We start from the raw sequence: 25,041 nt of genomic DNA on the forward strand, positions 1-25,041 counted from the left end.
TTTACAGAGACCTTAAATATACACTAGGTTACGTTTTGACAAAGTAGCACAACAGGACAGAACTATCTTTCTGAAAACATTTTGTCCTTTGAGTTTCAGAGCTGTAAAATTGACGGTGGGGGGAAGACAGGTAGGCATTCTCTGCTGCAGTGCTGTTAGCCAATCAGAGGCAATTTGTCTGCATGTATGAATATTCATGAGCAAGAGCCGAAATCCTGTCCTTCTTCAGAGAGCAATAATCCAGTGAAATAAAGCAGGGTAATACAGAAACACCAGAGCACTGTTTTCATCAAAAAAAAAAAAACAGCTCACATGGCATTCATTCATACTAGAGACCACTAGACATTTTAAAATGAATGAAAAAATGATGAAATGAGCTTGATTTGAGCACAGTTTTGGACTCAACTTGAACTCAGAAAAGGTGGTCTTAAAAACAGCCCAACATCAAACACAAACTGTAGCTACAAACTAGTGATATTTAGCAAGATTGTCTGTAGCTTATGCTAATGCTATAGTCTTGAGGCTCTTAACAGCACTGTACAAAAAGAGTATGATAATCATAATCATGAACCTAGGAGACTAGGTTCGTGAGACTGCCATCTGTGTGTCTGATAAAATCATGACTGGTTTCCTACACTTAATCTCACGATAACTTTCTAATAGACCCATCATTGGAGACCGGATTTCTGCAGCACTACTTATCTGCAGGTTGAGGTTAATGGAAGTGTGATGTCCATCTCTGTCTGAGAAGGTATTTCAGTGGTTCGTCTGTACGAACACATGATCGATCAGCTAAGTGTCATCCTTCCTCTTTTCTCCATTAGAGAGAGAGAAATGCCTCTGGACTCACTGAACGTGTCAGCTTTGAAAGTGCTGAGCTCACACAACACAGTATCTAGACCGTACACAAACGCTACATTAATTATTATACTCCATCTTGTGAAGCTTACGCTACTTGGGACTAAGTTTGCCAAGTTCGGTTAGCTCTGGAGTGGTCGTAGATCATGGAATTGAGTTTAACATAATGGATTCTGTGCTGGCGAGCATTTTTTCTTATATGTGAAAATACATTGCTATGCTTTGCAGTTAAGACACGTGTGGCAGCATTCCAAGCAATATCAATTAACTTCCTCTGCAGTGTTGGAAGAAACCGCGAGGTTGCAGTAACTTGCTTAGTGTCAGGAACAAACATGGTTACTGTGGATGTGGATACTGTGGATAAATGTATCTCAGTTCAGTGTTTGTTGGTTTAATTAAATAATCAGGTATTTGTTTTAATTGTAGATTGTAAATGTTTATGGTTGGAATTCCACAGGATGTAGGAAACATTTATTTAGGAGATTTAGGTTCTTGTTGACACGATTGAGTCACAATTACTAAATTCTCAAAGTGGAGTAATCATGATTTTACATACAAACTTTTTATCTTTTTAATCTAAAATATCAAAAAAATGCTTCTCATTTCTGAAGTGTTTATCAGTCTTACCTTGGTTACCAGCACCTCCCACAGACTAACGCATGCATGTTTTCTAACCATTTCACTCAGTCCGAGGACTGTACCAGCACTTTTGACACAAACAGCCAGTGGGATAAAGTATATATTTGGCTAGAAATAAATACTACTGTTTCTAAAAACTGCTGTCTCATCACACATGGTGAGGATCCGTGAGTAATTGTGGAAAACAATAATAATCACTTCTTTAAAGTTTCTTCTGTGACTCAGCATGTGATATGAACACATGGGCTTGAAAACAATGTTTTGCGTCATTGATTCACTCGATTCACTCGACTCGACTCAACTCAGAGCATCTGAACACCACATAACTGATTATATACATATATATAATGTTTTGTATTTTTTTTACAGGTAAACCTAGTTTTGAACCATTTCCTTGTCATCCTTAGGTTAAGTAAGGGGGGGGAGGAATCTATAACAATGGAAAAATCAGATTTTCTGTGAAAAATCGAAGATTATTTTTTTAGGGCATAATCACCCACCCATAAGCACTTTTAGTATGACTGTATTTTAAATTTTAAAACATTTAAGATTCCTTTACAATGTGATTCACTTAATAATCATTCAAACTGAAATTTGTGTTGCTAAAGAAAAATACACAAAAAAAAAAAAAAAAAAAAACAATGGCATTTTAGGAAAATGTACTTTTCCCAAATTTCAACTACATTATACCAAATCTCAAAAGTACAGTGTCATAACTTACGCCATTTCTTTGTAATTGTTTTTCTATCATCTACACTTGCATGTTATTCCTTAATACTGCAAATCTTTAAAACCTATTCTACCACATCCTAAAGGTGTTTTATAAGATTCCCATGTGGTGACTGGGAAAAAAACCCAACCCCCCCAAAAAACACTGAACATCATCATCATATTCATACACCATTCTGTAGCTTGCAGATGTTAGATGACAAAGATGGGTATACAATTCTGGTCTGGATTAGTCATATCGTGTAAAAGCCACAAAACAGTAGTATGTAATGTAGTGTGTAGCGTATGTTGTGTAGTATAAACCATGTATTATCAGGCCACAGACCCCCTACCATTACACTAACCTCCATCAGCCTGTGGTCTTCACAGTCGTGTGTGTTTGTTTGTGTGTGTGTGTGTGTGTGTGTGTGTGTGTGTGAGATGTTCTGATGGTTGATATTAATATTATCTGAAGCTGCTGGCCTGTATCAGCATGAATTAATGCACTGTGCTGCTACCATATAATTGGCTGGTTAGATACCTGCATGAATATGTAAGTATACTGGGGAAAGTAAATAAGGAATCTTTTGTAGATTAAATGAACAAGAGGAGACATTCTTACCTGTGAATCTGTCCATTTTTGTGCAAGTACTCAAGTCCTTGTAGAACTTCTTTCAGAATGGTAGCTATACTGGCCTCATCCAGCACTCCAGTCTTGTGCTCCCCTCTCGAGATGATGTGCTTGATGACATCCAGCACAGAGCCTGATGGAAAGAAAGAAACACACTGGGTGGGTGATAGGGGAAAAAACACAAAATAAAAACTAGATACTATTCAAACAATACAAAAAATTTATATGGTACAGTATGTGAAATCTGTCAGAGTGTGCACAGTGCTGGTGGCAAAAAGCAGAATTCTGTGGCCTGGGGTGCCAGTTAATTTATTTAAAATATATATGCAAGGTGGAGGGTTATACAATATATATATATATTTGTGTGGTCAAGGCACCTCTGGTTCCAATTACCACCACTGTATAAATGAATTATGAATGATATAAAACTAAAAGAAAACATATTAAAATACATACAGATACTGAAGGCAAAGTTTTATATACTTCTACTAGACCAGACAGTTGATTTTGTATCATTTTATCTCAAGAAATTATTAGATAAATATAATTCTACATGATTATATCTCATGGGCTTAAGTTGTCCATCCCTATCTTTATTGACTGTTTTTAAATTGTGTTAAATTTGCAGAAGTACAGAAAATTCGGACACTTTCAAGCATCACGTCACGTCTTTGACTTACCCAAACATTTTATAATTTTCTTAAAGCAAAACAGTCAATAAACGGGAAAAAAAATCTAATTTCAATGACGTTTCCAAAACTTTGTGTATTTTTCTGTTTCCAAAACATATCCATGACTTTTCCAGGTTTTTCATGACCGTGCAAACCCTGTCCATATATCCAGAAAGAAAAATGAATACCGGACAGACATAATCTGGCTATATTAGATATAAACAGTGAATAAAAACAGTGTGAATTTTTCTTTTGCTAATAACAGACAAAACGTAGTAGCCTGGTGTGATAATTAGGGGTGGATGATATGGCACAATATTTCAGTGTATAATATCATTCACAATATTTAAAAATGTTGGCGATATTATTATGTACAATACGATAAGGCACACCCTTACATTCCACATTGGATATGGAAAGTATAATGATAGAGGATGCATCTCCAACATTTAACAAACAGTGGAGCGCTGTGTAAAAGGCAGCTTAATGGGCTGTGTAGCTGAGACTCTATCATTAAAGTTAATTAATCTCCATGCACATCTCATTGTCATAATCAAGCCAGCACATAAATCAGCTCTGGCTGCTTTTCAGGTTCAGTGTATCTGTTTACTGGAGCTCTTTAGATCACAGCTTCCCAGACACTGAGAATTTAATAGCCCTGAGAATTCATGCAATAATCCAGCTGAATATCCAAAATTAAAACACACAGTGCACAGCTCAGCAGGATGCTGCGTGTGCTGCAGGCGGCCTAACCTTGATATCAACCCCCATAATAGATTCCCGCACTGTCTGCATGTGAGGGTCGGTGCAATCTACAACATGCACTAGTTATCTGGCAGCTGTCCAAAAAACACTGTCTGTGCAGAAGCATCACTTAATTAGATGGAGTAAAACAAGAACACAGAATCGTTTTATATACTTCCCTCAGGAATATTTTTTATATTATTTCAGAGGGAAAGATCTACAGCAGCCATAAATGAAAAACACTCCAAGGTAAACTTCATAGTTGACCCCAATTTTTCCCATGACATTTCTATCTGGGCAAATTCCAAAGTTAAAAAAAGAGAACTGTACTATCAGCGTCTTTACTGCTGGGTCGAATCTTAAGTGGAGTCTGAAGGGGAGCCAGATCCTGCTGGCTGAGGAGAGTCCCAGACAGAGCAAGTACAGTAAGGTGGAGTAAGCGTCCTAAACCAACACACTGACTGAACTGCTGTGAGAGGCAAGAATTTTAAGAACGTATAGATTTGCCTACATGGACAGGAATTAGAACTAGTCCTAAACTAAAATTCTCTCTCAATGGAAAATCTCAATTCAAAATGCTGTGTAGTCTAGGACTAGGCTGAATCCCTGTCTGGCAAACAGCTCCTTAGATTTGAAGGAGAACTGCAATTTTGGTGTATATTACAATTTTGGATATATTACACAGACTCTGCATAGCCTGCCTCCCGGAGCCAGCTGCTACGCTATGTGAACTCTATGTATATACATGTCTATGAAGATATCAATATAAATATGGCGGCACGCGGAGCTGAAGCTAGCATGTAAACTGAGGTTTTTAATAAGCTTCTTGTGCACTTTTTAAGTTATTAATGTCTCATTTTAAATATCAGGGCTCTCTGGATTCTAGCAAGGAGGTGTGGAGCTGCTTTAAACCTGGATAATGGAGGAAAAGGTGATTTATCAGAGCAAACTATGCCCCGTGTCACACAGACTGAATGGTGTTTGGACAATCTGTTAAAAAATTTCTGGATCTCGGAACGCTGTGGGAGAATGAAGGTGGGCTATTCATTAAAGGTAATTACTTTTAATAATGTTTCACTACACCAAAAGTCCATTTTACACCGGAGTTCTTCTTCAAATTCTGAAATCCTGTCAGACTGCTGCAGGGGTATCTCACACTAACCATCCATTCATTCATACATACTGAGTGTTTCAGCTCTGACCTCTTTCTGAATGAAACAAAACACAGGACAGGCAAAAAAAAAAAAGAGAGAGAGATATACGTCTTTTCTTTTATATCTTTTAGGCACAGTAACAAAGAATCTGCATACATTACAAGTCTTATTAAATCAATTCTGACTTCTTATTTTTCTAAAACCAGAATTGGGTATTTTGATAGTTTACATTTATAAATGAAAGTGATTTGTATCTGCCTGTAATGTAAACAAATCTGTTCCTGCACACACTGTTTTTTTGGGGGGGAAATCTCCTGGCACCTTGTGATTTGATTATGATTTAGAGGTTTGTGAAGTGATTATAAAGCAATTACCAAGGGATATCAATGCATCTTTTTCTCCTATACAGGATTTCTTTTCCTTGTTGCATGAGTACTTGGTATTTTCAAAGTAAAATATCTGTAATGGCCGTGAACACATCCTTAGACACAAATTTGGGAGAAAATGAGGGAAAGCGAGATCGAACAATATGCTTTAGAACATTCAAAGGAGGTCAAAATGCGTAGCCTTTATGTAAAATGCGTGCATGTTGGCAGGTCTGAATAGATTTTTGGCATCTGCGATCTGCGATCGTTCATATCCGAATCAACATGCATCTAAGAATTTTAAAATTTCCCCCACCCCTAACTGATATGTTTATGCACATTACTTATTTTTAATAGCTGCACTTCTGGTCCTGAACAACAGTGACAGCACTAAAATATACATTAAACCAGATCTGACTGTTCACATTGATGTTACATGGCCAAAAATTCAGACACGCAGCCAATCTAAAACCACACAAGAAAGTGACTCATATGATTAAAAAAAAAATTGATTTGGGATATCCACACTGCCCTTAAAAACAATCTGATGCACCAATTCAGCATGGTAAAGTGAACACAGCCAAAAAAAACTAACTTCAAAATAATTTAATTGTTTAAAGGAAAGTAAAAAGGATGTAGGGTTATTGATGTTTTAAAAACTATTTGTCATTTGTTTTCCACTCACAGTTTACAAAATAACTTGTCTTTATTTGTCAATGAGACACAAGAGGAGCTGCTTGTGATTTAAAATCTCTGCAGACCTAAAAGAACACACTCGATCTAGAGCTTTTGCCTTATTACATGGCCTGATCAAGTAACATAAACTAAATTATGTGAAAAAACACACGCTCATGGAAACTTAAAAAAACAAAAACAAAAAAAAAACACACAATGTACATAGACCTAGTAATTAAATCAAATGCACCAGCGTGAGAGCATGGTATAGATTTTTAAATGAAGATTTAGCCAACATACAAAACACACTCTGCACTAGGACGTCTAATGACTATAAAGACTAATGCTGGATAGAACCTCCCATTATTCTCCAAACAGCATGGCTGTATGGCATGGATTCTGAAAGATCATTGTAGATTCTGCTCCAAGGTAAATTGTAAAATGAAATATTAATATGCGTGACCCTTTTTTTTTTTGTTGACGCCATTTTTTTTTTTTTTTTTTGCCAAACAGTGTATTTTGGCCTGTAATAGCCAAAGCAAAAGCTCGGCATGTCAGACACGTCCTACTGATGAACCACTATCCTTGTTTAAAGAAACCCCAGCATACACTTTTACCATCATATCTGCCAACCCTAGTGCTTATACAGTTAATAAACACAGTTTAAAGGATCCCAGAGAGCTATATTCTGACAGACCACAACTGAACAAAAGCAGCTCTGTTCTGATAAAAGATGCCTAACAGCAGCACATGTAATTTCCATGCTTGTGAAATTTCAGAGAAACAGCCCTACTCCTGCTTCTCCCCTCAGGAGCAATTTGCATGTCAGAGGGGGAAAAAAAAAAAAAAAAAGAGAAAAAAAATCCTACTGAACCCTGGAGTAGTATTCTCGGAACTGGAATTCCAAGAAAGAAGAATGTAGTGCAAGTTTCAGATCTCAGTGAGCACCTGAGGAAAATTTCACTAAAAAGCAGAATGTGGCTTTTCTGCACAAGGAGACCAGGCCTACTGGAGGTTCTGGGATGTGCCTGTGCTGAAGTGGGCTTTGAGCCCATTCGATTTCTCTCAGTGTGGCCAGGGCAAGATGCCAGGCCCGCACCGCACGGATCTTTATTGGCACTCTGCTTCAGGATGCTCTCCATCTCCCGTTGGATCAATAACAGATTCATTTCAGAGTGCAGACGGGTCACTCGAGCTCTCCTGGGATTGAGTCGAGCGAAACCTTTCAGACTCTGTGCTGTACTGTACCCAGAGGCAAAAAAAAAAAAAAAAAAAAACGAAGCAGGGAGGAGATATGGGCCTCAAAAGGTCAGGTAGCTGGGGTATGTCACTCATTTTCTCTGATCACATCCATCCAGTTCATTATTTTCTGCTCCCAGTCACAGTCTCCTTGATCCTCTGAACTGAATGGCTGAGGATTCTGAGTGCCACGAACCCTGTGACCCCGGTGCTCTTACATAACTACTGCGTACTGTGAGCTTTACAGAAAGCTGAGAAAAATCACATTCCACCTCAAAAAGAACTGCAGGGCTAAATCCAGGCCTTTTAAAAGACACCTAAATATAGAATGAATTATTTATATGAAAATGTTGCTGGAAATGGTACATTAATAAGACAGACTGGGTACTTCACGTTAATCACGCACATATGCATTTATATGCATTTTACTTAAATCTCTTACATTTCTTGATACACTATTTAAAAAGCTTGTAGGTAAATTTGTTACAATAATGGTTACAGGCTTATTGTACACTATATGAACAAGACTACAGTAATATTTGCTAACATCAAAATTATCCACAAATTAATTTGAATATAAATGGTGAATGTTTGATAACAGTTAGATTTAGTTTGTGTTAATGAAACATTTATATATTTTAATTCCAAAGTCTGATTTTTTTTTTTTATAATAAAAGATAATTGCTCTGTAAGAGAGTGCAATTTGATTAATATGCTAACACACACATTTTTTAAGAGGCATAAAATGGCCATATATGAACCAAAAACTTCCAAAAAATAGTTGGTTAATAGTAACAAAACTAGTAGTAGGTTAACCTGTAGTAAAATTTAGCTTGGCCATTTTTTGGTGAAACACTAAAAAAAAAAAAAAAAAAGTGTTTAAATGTGGCTGTGTTGCTTTTATAACTTAATTATTGCTTATTGTGCTACCTTATTAAAATTTAAATAGTTTGTAGATAACCTTTGTTTTACTTTAACTATACAGCTCTGTAAAAAAAAGTACAAAGTACAAAGTAATAGAAGTTTAAAAGTAAAACATCTTAGATAGGGCTTAAAGGAGGTCACTCCTGCCACTCCTGGTGCAAAAATTATGCTAAAATTATTTTGATTCTTTTGGTTTGATGGCTTGTGATCTTCCATCTTCCTCTTAATTATATTCCAGAGGTTTTCAATTTGGTAAAATCAAAGAAACTCTTCATTTTTAAGTGGGCTCTTATTATTATTATTTTTTTGCAGAGATGTATATGACAATATATTGTTTATAACCCACAACAGGTTGAGTGATGTGGTTTCTTTAAAAAAAAATGTAAACATAAAAAAATATATATATATTTTTTTAATAATTAAAAACAAACAATGTCCAGATCACTAAACGAAAACTGAAGAAAAAAAAATGTGCAAATCATGTAGGAACAGACACATTTTACAGCAATATAGCTTATCGTAGTATCAAATCAACAGCCCAAGGCTAACACAGATAGAGAACATTGCTTTGTGCTCCAAAACATTGATAGACCGAATGTGGTTTCCATACATTATCCAAGAGAACGCAGCAGAATGGAAAGGTACATGAAAAGGAGCCAAGGAAAAATGTGATGTTTTTACCGCACGTCAAACTCCAGTTCATCATGAAGAAAAGGATGATTAAGTAAGCGAGCAAGTGATTTAAAGGGGGGAGCCAGAAGAGTATGTTAAAAATTAGATTTGCATTTACGCTGACAGCCAAGAATGCAGTCTAATCTGGATTGCTGCGTTTATGTAAAGCCCCCTACTGAGCCGGCTGGCAGGCAGGGCGGCGAATCGAGCCTCTGCCCAATTCTCAGCATTCAAGTCTAAAATCTGAGAGACATGCTTGATTCAAATCCAAGCACTCCATTTCCAGGCTCTCCTGGAAGCTTTTGGAAGAAGACTTTTCTCAGAACTCATTCGTAGCACCTAACGGAAAAGCTGCAGAGCAATTCCCTCGATTCCACACCAGGCAAAGGCTCTTTGTCCGCAAGCCGCTGCAGCCGCCATGGCTGGTTTCCTGTAGGCTGTGGGTTGGCATAGAAGCCATAAGCTTACACACACCCACTGGGTCAAAGAGCAAAGAAGTGTGCCAGGCCAACGAGTGGAGAAGGATCGGTGTCACAGTGAAGGTGAGAAGGTCAGGAGGGGAGAGGAAAGCATAGGAAGCATCTGCTGTTCAACAGTAGGTTATGACCATGGGAAACGAGCCAATAGCCAAGTTGTGATCTGCCCTAACAGCCACTGCTAAGCTCGGGTTTACATCATTACGAGTATGGTCACAGGATACGGCACAGCATGACTCCAGCTGGAGGTTCCACGAAAGTTAAAGGAGCAGCATGGCAAAAAAAAAAAAACAACCGGGAATGATTTACCACTTACCTCAGACACAATCCATCAGCCAAGACTGATGACAACTGATGAGTGTTTCTTGATTTTCCGCCAGGAGATGCTAGGCTAACGTTGCTAATAAACACTGGATTTTGTTAGCTGGACCTAAACAGCCTACTAGAACAATTTAAATAGGACTATAATGTGTGGACTAATACAATAGTGTGCTTAGGTAAAAGTGGACTCAATCATGCAATTATAAAGATGAAGTTAATTAAGGTTTTATGGATTAAAGTGTACTAAACCACTGTGTACTAATCTACACTGATTTGTGTGTGAAATAACTGATGATCTGAATATGGTATGAGTGAAAAGTTTTTAGGCTTTAGTTTAAACTGATTAAACTGGTGAGTCTAAATCAAAGGTGTGAAACCTTCCTCACAAAGGACTGGTGTGGTTGCAGGTTTGTATTCTAAGCCATTAAATACTGACCCTCTGATTTCATCAAAGGTGTCAAAGGTATTTCTTCTATTCATTACTTAGAAGTATAGATTCTAGGGTTTAAAATACTTCTGTATCACTTAAAAGTATAAACTTTTCACTCCAGCAAAAAGCATTAAATGTTGAAAAATGTGGGATGCACTAGGCTCCCTGTTTCAGCTGCATATATGCCCATTGGAAATGAATGTATTTAAGTACAATGCAGATATATTAAAGACGCCTAGCTGGGACATTTCACTCGAGTTATCTTGAGTCTCTGCACGGATTATCTTCATACTAGACTACATAGGTCTGCTATGTTCTTGCTGGAGCGTGACGTGTGCCCAGTGCGATGGATTGGGTATAAACAAATAGGGTGTCGGAATGGTATATGTTTATACTTCTCATCCAATCACAATCAAATTCACTTTGGATAAGAAGATTTGTCTGGATAGGTTTTGTCATTTTTTAACAAAGAGAAGCCAGAATGAAAACATGCTAAAATGAAAAAATGAGGTTGTAAAAAGTAGAAGTAAAATATCCAGTAAATTATAGATTCTAAAATTACTACTTAAGTAAGGTAACAGTAAGGTATTTGTACTTTATTACTTGACACCTCTCCTGAATACACAGATATTTAATGTCAATAGCTTAACAAAAGGGTGTACCAACTTGCTATTAAGTGTTTGGGGAGTTATTGTATAGTAATGATGTTTTCTCGTTGCTGATGGTACTGTATGGCATTTTCTATTTTTACCATCTTTTGACTTACAAAAAAAAAAAAAAAAGGCACAAGGGTAGTGAACAGGCCAAGGATATACTGTTACCTTCATATATACTATATTTCAAACATATTATACCTAACTGACTGCATCTTGGATAAGCGATACACCATTTTCATTCATTTTACACCAAGCAGTTTCCTTTTACAAATCATTGTTCCAATGGAATTCAACCAATATGGATACAGTTTTAATATTAATTAACATATTGTTTGAACGTACAGTCAAGTAAACATCAGTGGATCATGCTTTTTAACTTAATAAAAAGGATAGCAAAAGCTGTGTGTCAGTCAATGACAATACTGACACTATGAGGGAAAAACTGCTTTAGTCTATTATTGGTGTCTATTAATTAAACTACCTCCAGTTTACAGCTCTTCATTCTTAGGTTCACAACCAATGGTAAGTATAGGAAAGGTTGTATTTCCAATATACTGAATGACCTGAAAATACTTTCTATAAGCAGTAGGGGTGTCAAGATTCCTTAAATCCTCTATTCGATTTTATTTCTGATTTTAGGGTCACGTTTCGATTCGATTTTCTTTTTTTTTTTTTACACCAGAGAGGCCTATGCCAGTTTTAGATTAGTCTTTGGTCATTCATTGGTTTGATTAATCAAATTTACAATATCTTATTTCAAAAGGTGGGCTTTATATAAGTGATACAAGTGATCTGTAATACACCACATTAGGCACTAATGGTCAAATTTAAATAATTTAATTAAGATATATTTGTAATGCCATCTAGTGTTGTTTTTTTGGTAGCAGCAGTGTGCACATAACAAAATAAATAATAAAAAAAATACAGGAACAGTCATGTACAAAATAATAGAACAATTAGAGCCTTGACAAACTGAACTCTATCCTACTATAACAATTAAACATGAAAAATAAGACTTTAAGACTTTTTCGGTCCCTGAGAATGACAAGTTTTTTTCTTTAACAAAGATATATTATTAACTTTATCTGAGAGAAAGATGCTCCCTAAGGTACCAAAACTATTAACATATATGAGGCTAGAGAAAACAACTTATTTTTTATATTTTCAAGTTTTTCTTTAAGAAGATGAGAATGTCCACATTCTCTGGAGGAAGGGCTGCTCTTTGAGCAGTCACACAGTTCGCGGCTACAGTGTGCTGCGCCATTTGCGTAGCGCACTGATCCTCTTTTTGACTTCGATGCTCGAGTAGTAGTAATCAGTCACACTGTTCCTTCAGAACTGTGGATTCATAAAAAAGTATTTTCTTTTCATTTAATTTCAGGTCAAATAACAACCGTTTCAGAAACAACTGGCTTTCAGAACATAGCCTACAGACACACTGAGATGCAGGGGAAAAGAAAAAAAATAATAATAAGCAGACACACGCAGCATGTCTTCAGTGCTATTGTGTTTGTACTGACCGCTGACCTGTGCTTAGACTGTAGCATAATAACGAAGCTCTAGAGGCCAAAACACCTGGTGAGCTTTTTACACTTAGTCGCAGGCTGTTCTTTTAGACACTGAGAAACAAGAAAGTCACGCCATGAGAGTGTGTCGTGCTAAGGCACTATAAAGCAGACTATAATGCATTCGCAACATGTTATGGCATCATGAACAGATGTCCAAATAATCATCCTGCATGAGGTCTTACTTCATCCAGTACATATGTTGCGTTTCATTAACCTGTGATGATGGAAATCGAGACTGGGAATGACCCCACACTGAAGTTAACTATTGCTGATACCCGAATGTTTAACTCTTTTAAATAGAATGCTTAAAAACTTTATTTAATTTTTTAATTATTTTTTTTTCTACATTGTAGATTAATATTAAAGACATCAAAACAATTAAGGGACACATATATGGATTTACAAAGAAAACAAAAAAGTGTCCCCCGCAATCCCCTGACCTAAACCTGATGAACTGAGATGGTGATTTGAGGTGATTTGGGATCACCTTTCTTCAAGATGCTGAGAAAACTATTCCAGGTGACTCTCCCTCATGAAGACACTGAGATTAAAATACCAAGAGTGTTCAGGTCTGTCCTCAAAGATAAATGTGGTACTTAGAAGAATCTAAAGTATACAAGATATTCTGTTTTTTTTTAACCTTTTTTGTTTACTAAATCATTTTGCATGTGTTCCTGTCTAATTTTAACCCTCCTGTTTTAATTTACCTGTTTAAAATTTAGAAAATCTGGGAAAAATAGTTAAGTAATTTTTCAGTATGAAACTTCTTTTGCTTGCCTTAATTAAGGTAATCAACATATTATATGAAAATGGTTCATCTCACATATTTGAAAACACCCCCTGTGCAAAAAATCTAAAACAAAACTGCAATGTTATGTTTTAATGTTATGTAAAACTATTGTTTTATAAATGCTGTTCTTTCAATAGTAATAAAGTAATAAAACATTTTTAAAATGTTTTTTTTTTTTATGAAAAAAAACAAGTGAATTATCCTAATTGAACCATTACCTGTTGGAGGTAAGGAACACCATTGCACTAAATATTGATAGAATAATTAGTAATGGAGTTAGTAATGAAATATTCACACTGATTTTATTGGTTTCAGACATGTTTTGGATACCGTATTTTTCTGGCTATAAGGCGCACTTAAAATACTTATTTTTTCCCAAAAATCGTCATTGCGCCTTATAATGCAGTGCGCCTTGTGTATGGATTTTGCTTGTGTTTACTGACCTCGATTTTTATGTGGTACACGGCGCTCTGTTGTGCAGAATTCCTCACCCACGCCAGAAAAAGATCCCCCTCTTGGGCTAGCGCGCGGTTACCTTTGACTGCCGTACTGCCTCTCGGCTGTGGTTCAGGGTAGCTAGTTTCCACTGTAGCTCCGTGGCCAGAACAAGGTGCCGGTAAACTTTCCTTTCCACCCGTTCTGGGGTAATAGCACAAACTGTTTCTTTTTAGCGCCCACTTCTAAGTAAAGTTAACCTCTTAACACGCGCTGGCCCACCGGCGGGCCAGAAATATTTAATATTTTATAACTGGCTGTGTTTCTGAATAGCCACAGGTCCTACCTTCAAAACGCGTCCAGACTAAAGAGAATCCATCAATCCAGTCTCCTGTAATCCACAGTTATATCCAAACAGCGCTGGAAATCACTTCATCCAGAAATGAAACTTATCCAATCTTTATCTCTGTTTTAAAACCGTTTTATTCACCGAATTCGGCACAACACGCTATTATAGTCAGAAGCCTCGCGGGGTAATGCGGTACTTGCTGTGCTTCAACATAATATTATGGTCTGTCGGAGCGTTGCGGCTACCGTTGTCAGGAGCGTCGCGGAGTAATGCGGTACTTGCTGTGCTTCAACATAATATTATGGTCTGTCGGAGCGTTGCGGCTACCGTTGTCAGGAGCGTCGCGGAGTAATACGTACTTGCTGTGCTTCAACATAATATTATGGTCTGTCGGAGCGTTGCGGCTACCGTTGTCAGGAGCGTCGCGGAGTAATACGTACTTGCTGTGCTTCAACATAATATTATGGTCTGTCGGAGCGTTGCGGCTACCGTTGTCAGGAGCGTCGCGGAGTAATACGTACTTGCTGTGCTTCAACATAATATTATGGTCTGTCGGAGCGTTGCGGCTACCGTTGTCAGGAGCGCCGCGGAGTAATACGTACTTGCTGTGCTTCAACATAATATTATGGTCTGTCGGAGCGTTGCGGCTACCGTTGTCAGGAGCGTCGCGGAGTAATACGTACTTGCTGTGCTTGTTGATTTATTGCTCAGAGATGTTGTTATTTTTCACAGATATTGTGAAGGATTTATTGCTCAGAGTTATTGTTACTGATATAAATAAAGTTTCATTTAGTGCGCCTTATAATCCAGTGCGCCTTGTGTATGGACTAACACTAAAAATAGACCGTTCACTCATCGTGCGCCTTATAATACGGTGCGCCTTATAGTCCGAAAAATACGGTAATTAAACATGCACTGGGTCGAACTGACCCGGGAACACTGCTGTTCCTGACAAATGAACATAACAGGGTTAATATAGTCTTCAATAATACATTTAAAATGTATAAAAAAAAAAGTCATACACTTTTTTTATGGATAAAAGGGTTCTACAATGGAGTTTAAAAAAAAGTCCCACTGAATTGAAAGACAAATCCATTTCTGAATTTTATTTTGGCAGCAACACAGCATTACAGAATGGTATTTACAGTTGCAGCAGGTCATGCTCTGCTAAGCTTGACTAAACCTCAGCCACCTGGAAAGCAGTAATATTACCCAGCAGGCACTTGTACTGATGTAAAAAAACAGCCTGCAAGGAAGGAGGAGTTTCTCGCTATTAGGATGCTGCTGTAATTGAACAGCCATTACTCAGACTGTGTGATTTCAGCCGAACTCGCTGCAGCTCAGCCGCTCTGCAGTCTGCACTGTGCATCTGCGTGCACAGCTATCTGTGCTGGTAAAGTGAGAGCGTGCACAGATTCTGCAGATAACCAAACCCCAAAACGTTAGTTTACTGTGACAATGACAGTCACTGGAGATCCGCTCATGCTACACAAGTGCAATGCTAATGAGCTTCCTTTTCCTGTCACTCCTCACTTTCATCAAAGTGTGTGTGTGTGTGTGTGTGTGTGCTACTGCTGTTTCTGCACTGTGCTTCTGTCCTGTTATTACCTCAGCCTGGTAATTAGCCCAGTAAGGGAGCTCCTGGCAGACCCCAGCTAACAGCACCACAGATCTGTCTCCAGTTTGACAGTACCTGCATTACAGTCGCTGCAGGAGACGTAGGAATGCACACAAAATGCAATGTGCAATGAATTATCAAGACATCAAAATGATGTGCGAGATGCAATAAACTGAAATTTATGTAGCCTACAGAGGTTTTTTCTGTTTTGGAGATAGCTGTTCAGCTTTTATTGGTTTCTGCGTCATGAATACATTTTGAGGACAATGAAAGCACGCTTTTAGAGGGCTCTCAGGTGGTGTTGCTGTCTAAGCGTTAGACCCATCAGCCCCTCTATTGCTGTACGACCCTCTCTGACTGCCATCAATCATTGTAATGCTAGCCAGTCTGAGTGTGTTAACCGACAAAAACAAAATTAGCAGTTAGCATTCTTCTCCAAGAGCAATCGGCTGTGCAACAGCTGTGCACTAACAGCAGTTCAAATAGATGCGATTACACTTACTATCACTCAACAGACACAGACGCTTGTCTTCATCTTTCTAAAACTAGCAGCATCACTATTGAGGAGAGTGTTTCCCTCCAACCCAACCCTGCTGCTACTTGCGTTTCTGATAGGATAAGAAGTAGTATATATACATAGTCTCTCCCAGCACCCCCTGGGAAAAGTACCTTTAGTTAGAGTGTCTTTTCAGCTACAGCTGTATTTTAGCAAACTTCTACACTGCTTTATATCTTTTATTGCTCTTTTATAATTGCATTGTCCGTTGTAATCTAAATGTTTTTTTTTTTTTTTTTAGTTAGACAATTTCAAGATCTTTCCAGGGACAACTGGTGAAAAATAGCCTTTAGGCTATTTCTGGTGCATTTACAGTAATGTTAATTAATGTACACTGTCCCTGTTAAATAAACTATTAAATAAATACAATATCATCTCAGGTGTCGAAAGTATTTATGTTCATCTACCAAATATAGATACTTGTGTTAAAAAAAAAATACTTCTGTAGGGGCACCGAGTGGTCCAGCGGTCTAAAGCGCTGCCACTATGAGCGGGAGGTCGCAGGTTCGAACTTCCGCTCATGCAGCTTTGCCATCAAGCTGCCGGCGCTCAGAGGAAGCACAATTGTTCCTGCTCCCTCCAGGTGGGTAGATGGTGCTCTCTCCCCATCACACTTAAAAGTGGTGCTGGGCGGTACGAGGCGTCTGTGAGCTGATGTTTCAGAACCTAGCCGCTGTGCTTTCTTCCGAGCGTGCTGGCTGCTCAGGCAAAGATTCATCAGCAGCAGCTCAAAAAAGAAGGGTATTGACTTCACACGTGTCGAAAGAGGCGTGTGCTTGTCCGCATCCTCCTAGCGTCGCAGGTGCCACTGGTGATGGGGACGCACAAAGGTATGGGACAATTGGCTAGCCAAATTAGGATAAAAATAGGGGAAAAAAATCTTTAAAAAAAAAAAAAAAAATATATATATATATATATATATATATATATAGAGTATATATATATATAGAAAAACTTATTTGGGGCTTTCATTTGGCGCCCCCTCTAGTGCAATGCCCATATGCGTCGCATAGGCTGCATACCCCCTTTTTGCGCCACTGGTACAGACCTAAAAAGAGTCATTCATTTTTAAATAAATGGAACAATAACTGTTCATAACTTGAAATCAAGGTAAAATGTTATATTAATTGTGTTGTGTGGTCGAGCACTAGTTTATAGGTGCTCCTCCAAAACATGTTTAAGATAAAAGATTGAACTGTGTCAAGTTTGAATGTCTGTCAAACTCTGTATCTATTGATACACAAACAAAAAAGCAAAACCTTATCATCAATCAGAGACTAAAACAAGAATGGAAAAGAGAGCAGAGAGAGCAGACTTACCACCACTGAGGAGCTTCATCACCAGCCACAGCTCATCCTTCACTACAAAGGAGGTGTAGTATGAGACAATGTTGGGATGATGGCACTGGCTCATGGCCTGAATCTCTTTCTGCAGACAGAGAAAGAACACAGTCGCAATTAATGCACATCAATTCAGACTATTAATAAAACTCAAAATACACTGGGGAGAACCCAATAAACAAGTCATTATGAAACAGAGCCCACACAAGAGAACAAGTATCTACTTTCTTCTTCATGTTTTAACAAACTTTAACCCATTTAATCCTTTAACAAGTACTGAAAAAAAATCAGCTTTAAATCTGTTCGTCTTCTGACATCAAATCCCTGTCAAAATGTTGTCAAAACCCGAAGACACCTACAATTCATGCTAAGCCATGTAAATAAGTGTGTCATATTGATGGCGAGCAGATGTCTGGCTCATTTACACAACATGTTTATTTGGAAAGCACCCTGAAATCAAATCCAGCTAAAATCTCACAGAAATGTTCCGCTCAGTCAGCATTGCTCCTGGTAACTTAACCATCCTATCTCATCATCAGACAACAAATAACATTATATTGCATACAAACACAGCTGTTCCAGCAAAGTTTCTTATTAGTCAGCTTCATTTTGTAATTTTCCACTTTAAACTAAAGCTAATTTTAGAGCCACATCCACATGTATCTGGACACTTTTATTTTTAGATAAATTTGTTTTAGAAAAGGGATGAACACGCTTGCATGAGGATGCTAGTCCTGTTTGGGGAAGATAGAACCTCATTAAGCGAGACAACAACTCAAGAAGGTTTTTCTTAATGCCAAATTTTCTTTTTAACACACTTCTCCCCAAGTAAAATTATGCAATTACAGATTCTAATTCTAAATCTAAACAGAGCTCTTCATATTTATAAATATATTACAGTTGCTTACATATATATTTTTGTTAGGGTTGCACAATATTGGGGAAAACCGTAACATTGCAATATATTACTCTTCTGTGATATATGTTGCAACATATATATATATATACGTGGCATTACATATCCTGTAATGCAGCAGTTCTCAAAAAGGAACTCATTAATTGAGTTTAAGTTTCTTGTTATTTGTTTTTTGTATTATTATTTGTATCTGCAGTAGCACATACCATTCTCAAAGGGGGCCTACAACTGCACAATTTTGTGAACCACTGCTGTAATGTGATGATTCTACATGTGAAATATCTGTGTGTGATAATGCGGAAATAAAATACTTTGCAGCCCAATGTTGAAATCTGACACTAGGAATATCAGTAGGGATGCATGATGATATCGGAATTATATCTGTATCGGTCGATATTGGCTTTATATTATTTTTTGGAATCACTGGCATCTGTCGATATCTAGATTTTAGAAACCAATACTTACTGACATATATTGTTATACTGTATGGTGAAATATATGAATTTCTTTTTTAATTTTATTTTTTATTTGATACATTTTTTTTTTATTTTTGTATTATCAAGTCATTTCGGACTTTACCTTTTTTGATATCGAATTTCAATACCCATCCCTAAACGATACGCAGATAAAATCTCTGTTTCTACAAATGTCTGGACACATGCGGACAAGGCCAAAAATAGACTTGTAAAGACTTCCCTGCAGTTTGGGGATAATGGCGATGCCATGACTGTGGTGTAAATACAGCGCTCTGAAACTCAAACAAATCTTATTTTAACAGATCAAACAGATCTTAATTGAATCGGGTTTAAAGATAGCTGATGGTCAATGCCTTAAAATGTCTGGATTAGCCTTAACAGTGAGCCTTTGGATCAGACAGGGACATTAACATGGGACACGCAAGAACTATTAGTCAGTTACAGAGCAGGTTTATGAATCACTACAGCTCTGTGAGAATCTCTCTATGTGTGTGTGTGTGTGTTCGTAATAAACCACACAATATGATAAATGATAGAGTTCCCATTAATCAAAGAACAGTCAGTCAATTCAATACATATTTACCCAAGTTTACACTGAATTTCCACTGAAGTTTTCAGGGAAAAAGAAGTCATCCTTTCTAACAAGGCTTTGCTTAAATTGAGCAGGAGATGCTGACAGCACCATTCAAAAGAAAAATAGGCCAGCATGCATTTGGCGACAACATAAATAAAGGCAGTTCCCCCTCCCCTCTTTCCCTCATTCCTTCTCTTCCAGGTGCAGCACTGAAGCTGTGTGTGTGTGTGTGTGTGTGTGTGTGTGTGTGTGTGTGTGTGTGTGTGTGTGTGTGTGTGTGTGTGTGTGTGTGTGTGTGTGTGTGTGAACTGAGGTAATGTCGGAACTACGGGAACAAACCCATAACCCAGATCCGTCCCCACTGTGTTCAGCAGCCAGAACCTCTTAACAGAATCTCTCAGAATATCTTTACCACCCTGCAAGTCAATTAAACCAAACACAATTTAGACACTTCTCTGTAGGTTGCGAGATCACTTGCCTGGAAAGAATCACTCAATCAAAGCTGGATTCAGCAGTAATCATATTCTTCCTCTGAAATTAGATTTCTATCTGCTGGTGTTTAAAATAAACCCGATTGGTCTAAACATGAGATCGAAAGAACAGATTACTCAGTGGAGGCATGTGGCTCTCAAATCTTAAAACACATCTTTCCAATCTTAGAGACCTTAAGACCATTTTCTTTATACATTTTACAGAAAAGTGCTCTAAAATGTCTCATTCCTACCTAGAGATTAAAGGACTGATCGGTTGTCGGTATAAGCACTGGCCAGTTTCCCTCCCAAATATGCAATAAACAATTGATCTACACACCTGTAACTTCTTTAGCTGGTCAAATCATATGAACCATATTTGACAAGTTGCTGCAGCATTTAGCTCATTCAGATGCTTAACGCAAATACAGACCACATTTTCAGCTGCATAACCCCATTAAAACCAGTGTCAAAATCAGTTCTGAGGGCTGAATGTTCTGCCATTTCTGACTCAAACACATATATTTGTAAAGTGTGTGCAACTAACATGCCTTTTGCAAGAAACAGAGTAAAGATTTTTCACACCACTAACCAGATACTCCTCTCAAGAGTACATCACTCAGCCTAATATTGGACAAACTAAAGCTATCAGAGAGAGTTAAATGTTGCTGTTTCCAAAAAGTAAAATTGTGTTACATTCTAACTTAAAAGACAATGCACAGAACACAACAGAAGTCCTGTAAAATGAGGCATTACCAAATGTGTCTATAAAAAGAGCTATTGTTGCACCCAGTTATGCCCTCCATATACATCAGCAATCAGCCAGAAATGTCTGTCTATTTTAGCAGTAAGAAGTATTGTGAAATGGTTTTGATAAAGACGACATGTTTGTTGCAAACCTCTCAAACACAGTCATGTGACGTGCACTTGGCAGCACACTGCAAATAGCAGTTATTTCCTTTATTTTAGGTAGGGAAAGGGTTTCCCATCACACACAGCCACCAGTGCTAACCGTACATTTTATTATGTCAACTAACAGATACTGATGACTGCTGTTTGCTAGCATTGCTGTAATGGGAAAAAGGAGACCCACCCTACCCAGTCAGTGAAATCAAAGAAAAAAAGTCCAATTACAGAACAAATTTTAGTGTTTTAGCACTAGTCTTCTTTTGGTGCACGTGTACTAACCCACCCAGATAAACTGCATAAAAAAGGATAGAAATAAAGTGTTCTGTAATTGTACTGCAAACACAAAAAAGTATGCCTTGGACTATAAAGGATCCCTAAACAGGAGGCCAAAAGCTAGCTAAGAACTCTTAAACGGAGTGCCAAAGCTAATTCTTCGAAACATATTTCGATCTCTTGGAAATGTGTCATTAGTGGAAAGCCAACAACCCAACTGCCTCACAACAGAATCATTAATATTGAACCAGCCATTAAAGCTTTGCTGTCCACAAACAATCCAGCTTGCCATTAAAAAGCAGAGAGCATGATGCAATCACACATTACATGGAACAGCAGTTGGAAAGAACAGAACTCGAAATCTGCACTTGACTAAATATAATAGCGGATTAATAACCGCTCTTGTGATGATTAGCTGGCAGAAACTCAATCCCTAAAGCTATTTTGTAGACAAGACTCATTTTCCATTTCCCACTGGGATCAAACCAATAAAAGCCTCAGCTACCAGTATCAATAAAATAACTAATGAATCGCTCAATTAATAGGTTCAGTCCAGCAATGCAGAATTACATTTCCATTCCACTAGCAGCAGTAAAACTGGATCTTAGAATGCAGAAGTCCTTATGAAGGCCAAAAATCATAACCTGCTTTTTAGCTTTGAATAAGACGAAACAGTTCACATGTTTCAACCTGCAAAAGCAGGAGAATCCTATGAGCCAGAGGGTGTAGGTCTGTCAAAGGCGTGGTGTCTTCCATAATGGATGTGTCAGGAATAGTCCTGTGACACAAAATCATTTCATGAAACAGAATGGAGTTAGTCAGCTGTTAAAGCAGGTCCAATATTCAGTCAATTGCAATTCTTGACTGATCATGCACTACACTTCAGGGAAGTTCAGTGGAAATCATTGACTGCTCCTGGTCAATTAAGCTGTTCTGAAGTTCTGATGTCAAAATGTAATGAGATTTGAAATCTTCAGCCATTGCTGAGTCGCATTGCCATCAGCAGTTAAAAGCACAACTGGACATGCACTCTCCTCATCCGTACTATTGTGATGCTGGCCAGTACAGGCATCTGTGGGCTTTTTTAGGCAAGTTGGTTACCCAGCACTTTCCTCAGCACTGCATTGGCTACATTGGATCATTTATGTTTTTCAAAAAAAAAAGGGAAAAACAAATATATGTAAGAAGCATGAAAAGAGTTCCCATTACTTTGCAATATTATTTACTTGCTTTTTTCTGTATTCTGCATTTCAAATATTTGAAGTACCATATGGTTCGCACTATAAAACACACTGGATTATAAGGTGCACTATCAATACACATTTATTTTCTGGTCTATTTTCATACAAAAGGTGAACGGAATTATAAATCGAACTATTTTTAAAGTCAAACAAGCGTTGGATGTTAATATACACAGAATTCTCTCCCGAAAACTGTTAATTTGGATGAGTAAAGCACTTCTGTTTATTTACAGTAAACTTAGATTTTCAAATTTCTACTTACGCTTGCCAGACAGCGCTACACTGACGAACCCTGAGTTTTTCAGTAACCCAGGGCGATATTAGCTAGTGGTTTCTCAGACATAGCTTGTTTTAACACAGTAAATGGGAAGGCTACAGTCCAATATACTCACCTCTGAATGGTGAAAGAGCAAACTAGCGCTTAGCATGGTTAGCGGGTAATGCCAATGCTGCTCCAGCAGTGCTAGCCGGGGTTAGGAGCAGGCTACAGGCAGATAATACTCACCTCTGAACGTCAAAAGAGCTAGCACTTAGTACGGTTAGCAGCTAATGCTAATACTGCTCCAGTCTCGAGTTTTTTTTTACCAAACTATAACGCCCAACTTCAACAGAGTGGCTTTACTGCTCCTTACCACCTGACTGGTAAAATTAATTACTAAAGCATACAAATTATAAGGTGTACTAACTTTTTTTTTGGAAAGTTAAAGAATTTAGTGCATCTTAGTTTACCATACTTTTCACACTAAGTTTCACAACCTTCAGAACACTTCCAAAATATCTGAATCCCTCCAGAATGCAAAAACTACAAAAGAGAGCCTCAAGGCTTGGGTTTGGTCTGTTTAACAATGGCCAGATGGTAAAAAGACAAGCAAAGGTATAACAGAAGTTTGCAGATCTGCTTCAAGTGGTAATGACTCACTGATTCACTGTAGTGAGCGAGGCAGGGGGAATTCAGGCTGGAGTGAAGAGGAGAAAAGCCTCTTCTAGTAACAAAGGTGCTGGATAGTTTTACACCAGAATATCAGTCCAACAAAAGCCACAATATATTACTACAGCACATTGTTCTCCGAAAGCAGAGGAAAAGAATGGAAAACGCTTCCCTGACAGTGTTCTTCCAGCTGCCTGATGCTCCGCTGTGTCCAGGGTCAAATTTGGTCAGTGGAGTGGGGATGACCCTCTGCTTCCAGTGCTTTGGGATTGGAAAGGAACTGCCAGCCAGTGGATGTTTTTTGGGCCTAGCCCACAGCCTGAGGCTCTGCGATAGTTATTATTCTCTCTCTCTCTCCGGTATCTGGGAGGGATAGCTTGTGTGGAGACAGATGAGCTGACAGACTGGAACTGATTGAATTGTTCCATAATTAAATCCAGTCCAGGCCGAGGAGAGGAATGTATCCGCAGGACGACCTGTGGGGTCTCAGCGTCCGCAGTTGTGGCACGTCAAAAGCTGTGCATGGTCACTGGTTTTGACGGTAACAAAGGCGTACAATTGGACATTTTACAGTCGAGTAAAGGGCACATATCTTGACGAACATTTCAGGACAAATTAAGAAAAGGACTAGACAAATAAAAGCCCTGTTCCTATTGTGAAAGGGCTCCCATTGTGAAAAATAGATCCTGCACTTCATGGTCTGTTGAGTAGCAGAGCGGTAAATTTAAGTGACATGGAGACTGGGTCACCGTGTCTCTAGTTTGTGGATTGTAAAATCTGCTACGCAAAGGCTGCAAAAAAGTGCAACTGCCAAACCCAAGCTAATGTGTGACTCTGCACAGATTTGCCTGCTCAGCTGACCCCCTGGAGGGAGCTAGAATGCGATTTGAGGCATCATATGGTGCTCGCCATGATTACAGTCGGGTTGTGCTCTCTGCTTGAACTGCACAGGGACTTACAATATGTCTGTGCCTTCTGAAGGACACCAGTTCATTGTTATGCACAACTGGAAAAGAATAAATGCACCGTTAGGAAACCAGGTTCCTGGTAAAGGACTTTTCCAAATATTTCATAATAGTTACTTTTAAAGGACCAATTCTATCAGTCAAAATTCCAATAATTTCCTCAAGAACCACTATGGATACTGGCAGTCTAAAAAAAAAATAAATAAATAAATAAAACACACTGACATCAACGCTGATCAACTCTTCAAGCAGTATAGTAGGCTGAAGAATGAAGAAGTTCAGAAGACGTCAGATGATGGACAGTACACTAAACAGATTCATGTCCCAATGACAGTTTAATAGACAGTGTCAAGAAATGTATTAACAAGAAAAAAAAAAAAGTCAACCATTACAGTAAATGGCTAGACACAAGTGATTAATGTGTATAAAGCACCTCGTTTAGATCAGAATGTTATAAAAGGACATGAAGG

The 25,041-nt window shown here is 38.1% G+C and overlaps 1 protein-coding gene across 3 annotated transcripts in view; it reads right to left on the reverse strand.

Annotated features, from left to right (window-relative positions):
• oxsr1b (oxidative stress responsive kinase 1b) overlaps positions 1–25,041 on the reverse strand; it is an 86,064-nt gene that overhangs the window by 34,154 nt on the left and 26,869 nt on the right. For all 3 annotated transcript variants that reach the window (XM_022683073.2, XM_022683076.2, XM_049485869.1), the window contains exons 3-4: positions 17,799–17,907; positions 2,828–2,969 (exon numbers count right to left, since the gene is read on the reverse strand). In XM_022683073.2, coding sequence (XP_022538794.1) covers positions 2,828–2,969; positions 17,799–17,907 — 251 coding nt within the window. The remainder of the gene's footprint in view (positions 1–2,827; positions 2,970–17,798; positions 17,908–25,041) is intronic.

Source organism: Astyanax mexicanus, chromosome 1 (assembly GCF_023375975.1).
Source record: "Astyanax mexicanus isolate ESR-SI-001 chromosome 1, AstMex3_surface, whole genome shotgun sequence".
Classification (NCBI taxonomy): domain Eukaryota; kingdom Metazoa; phylum Chordata; class Actinopteri; order Characiformes; family Acestrorhamphidae; genus Astyanax; species Astyanax mexicanus.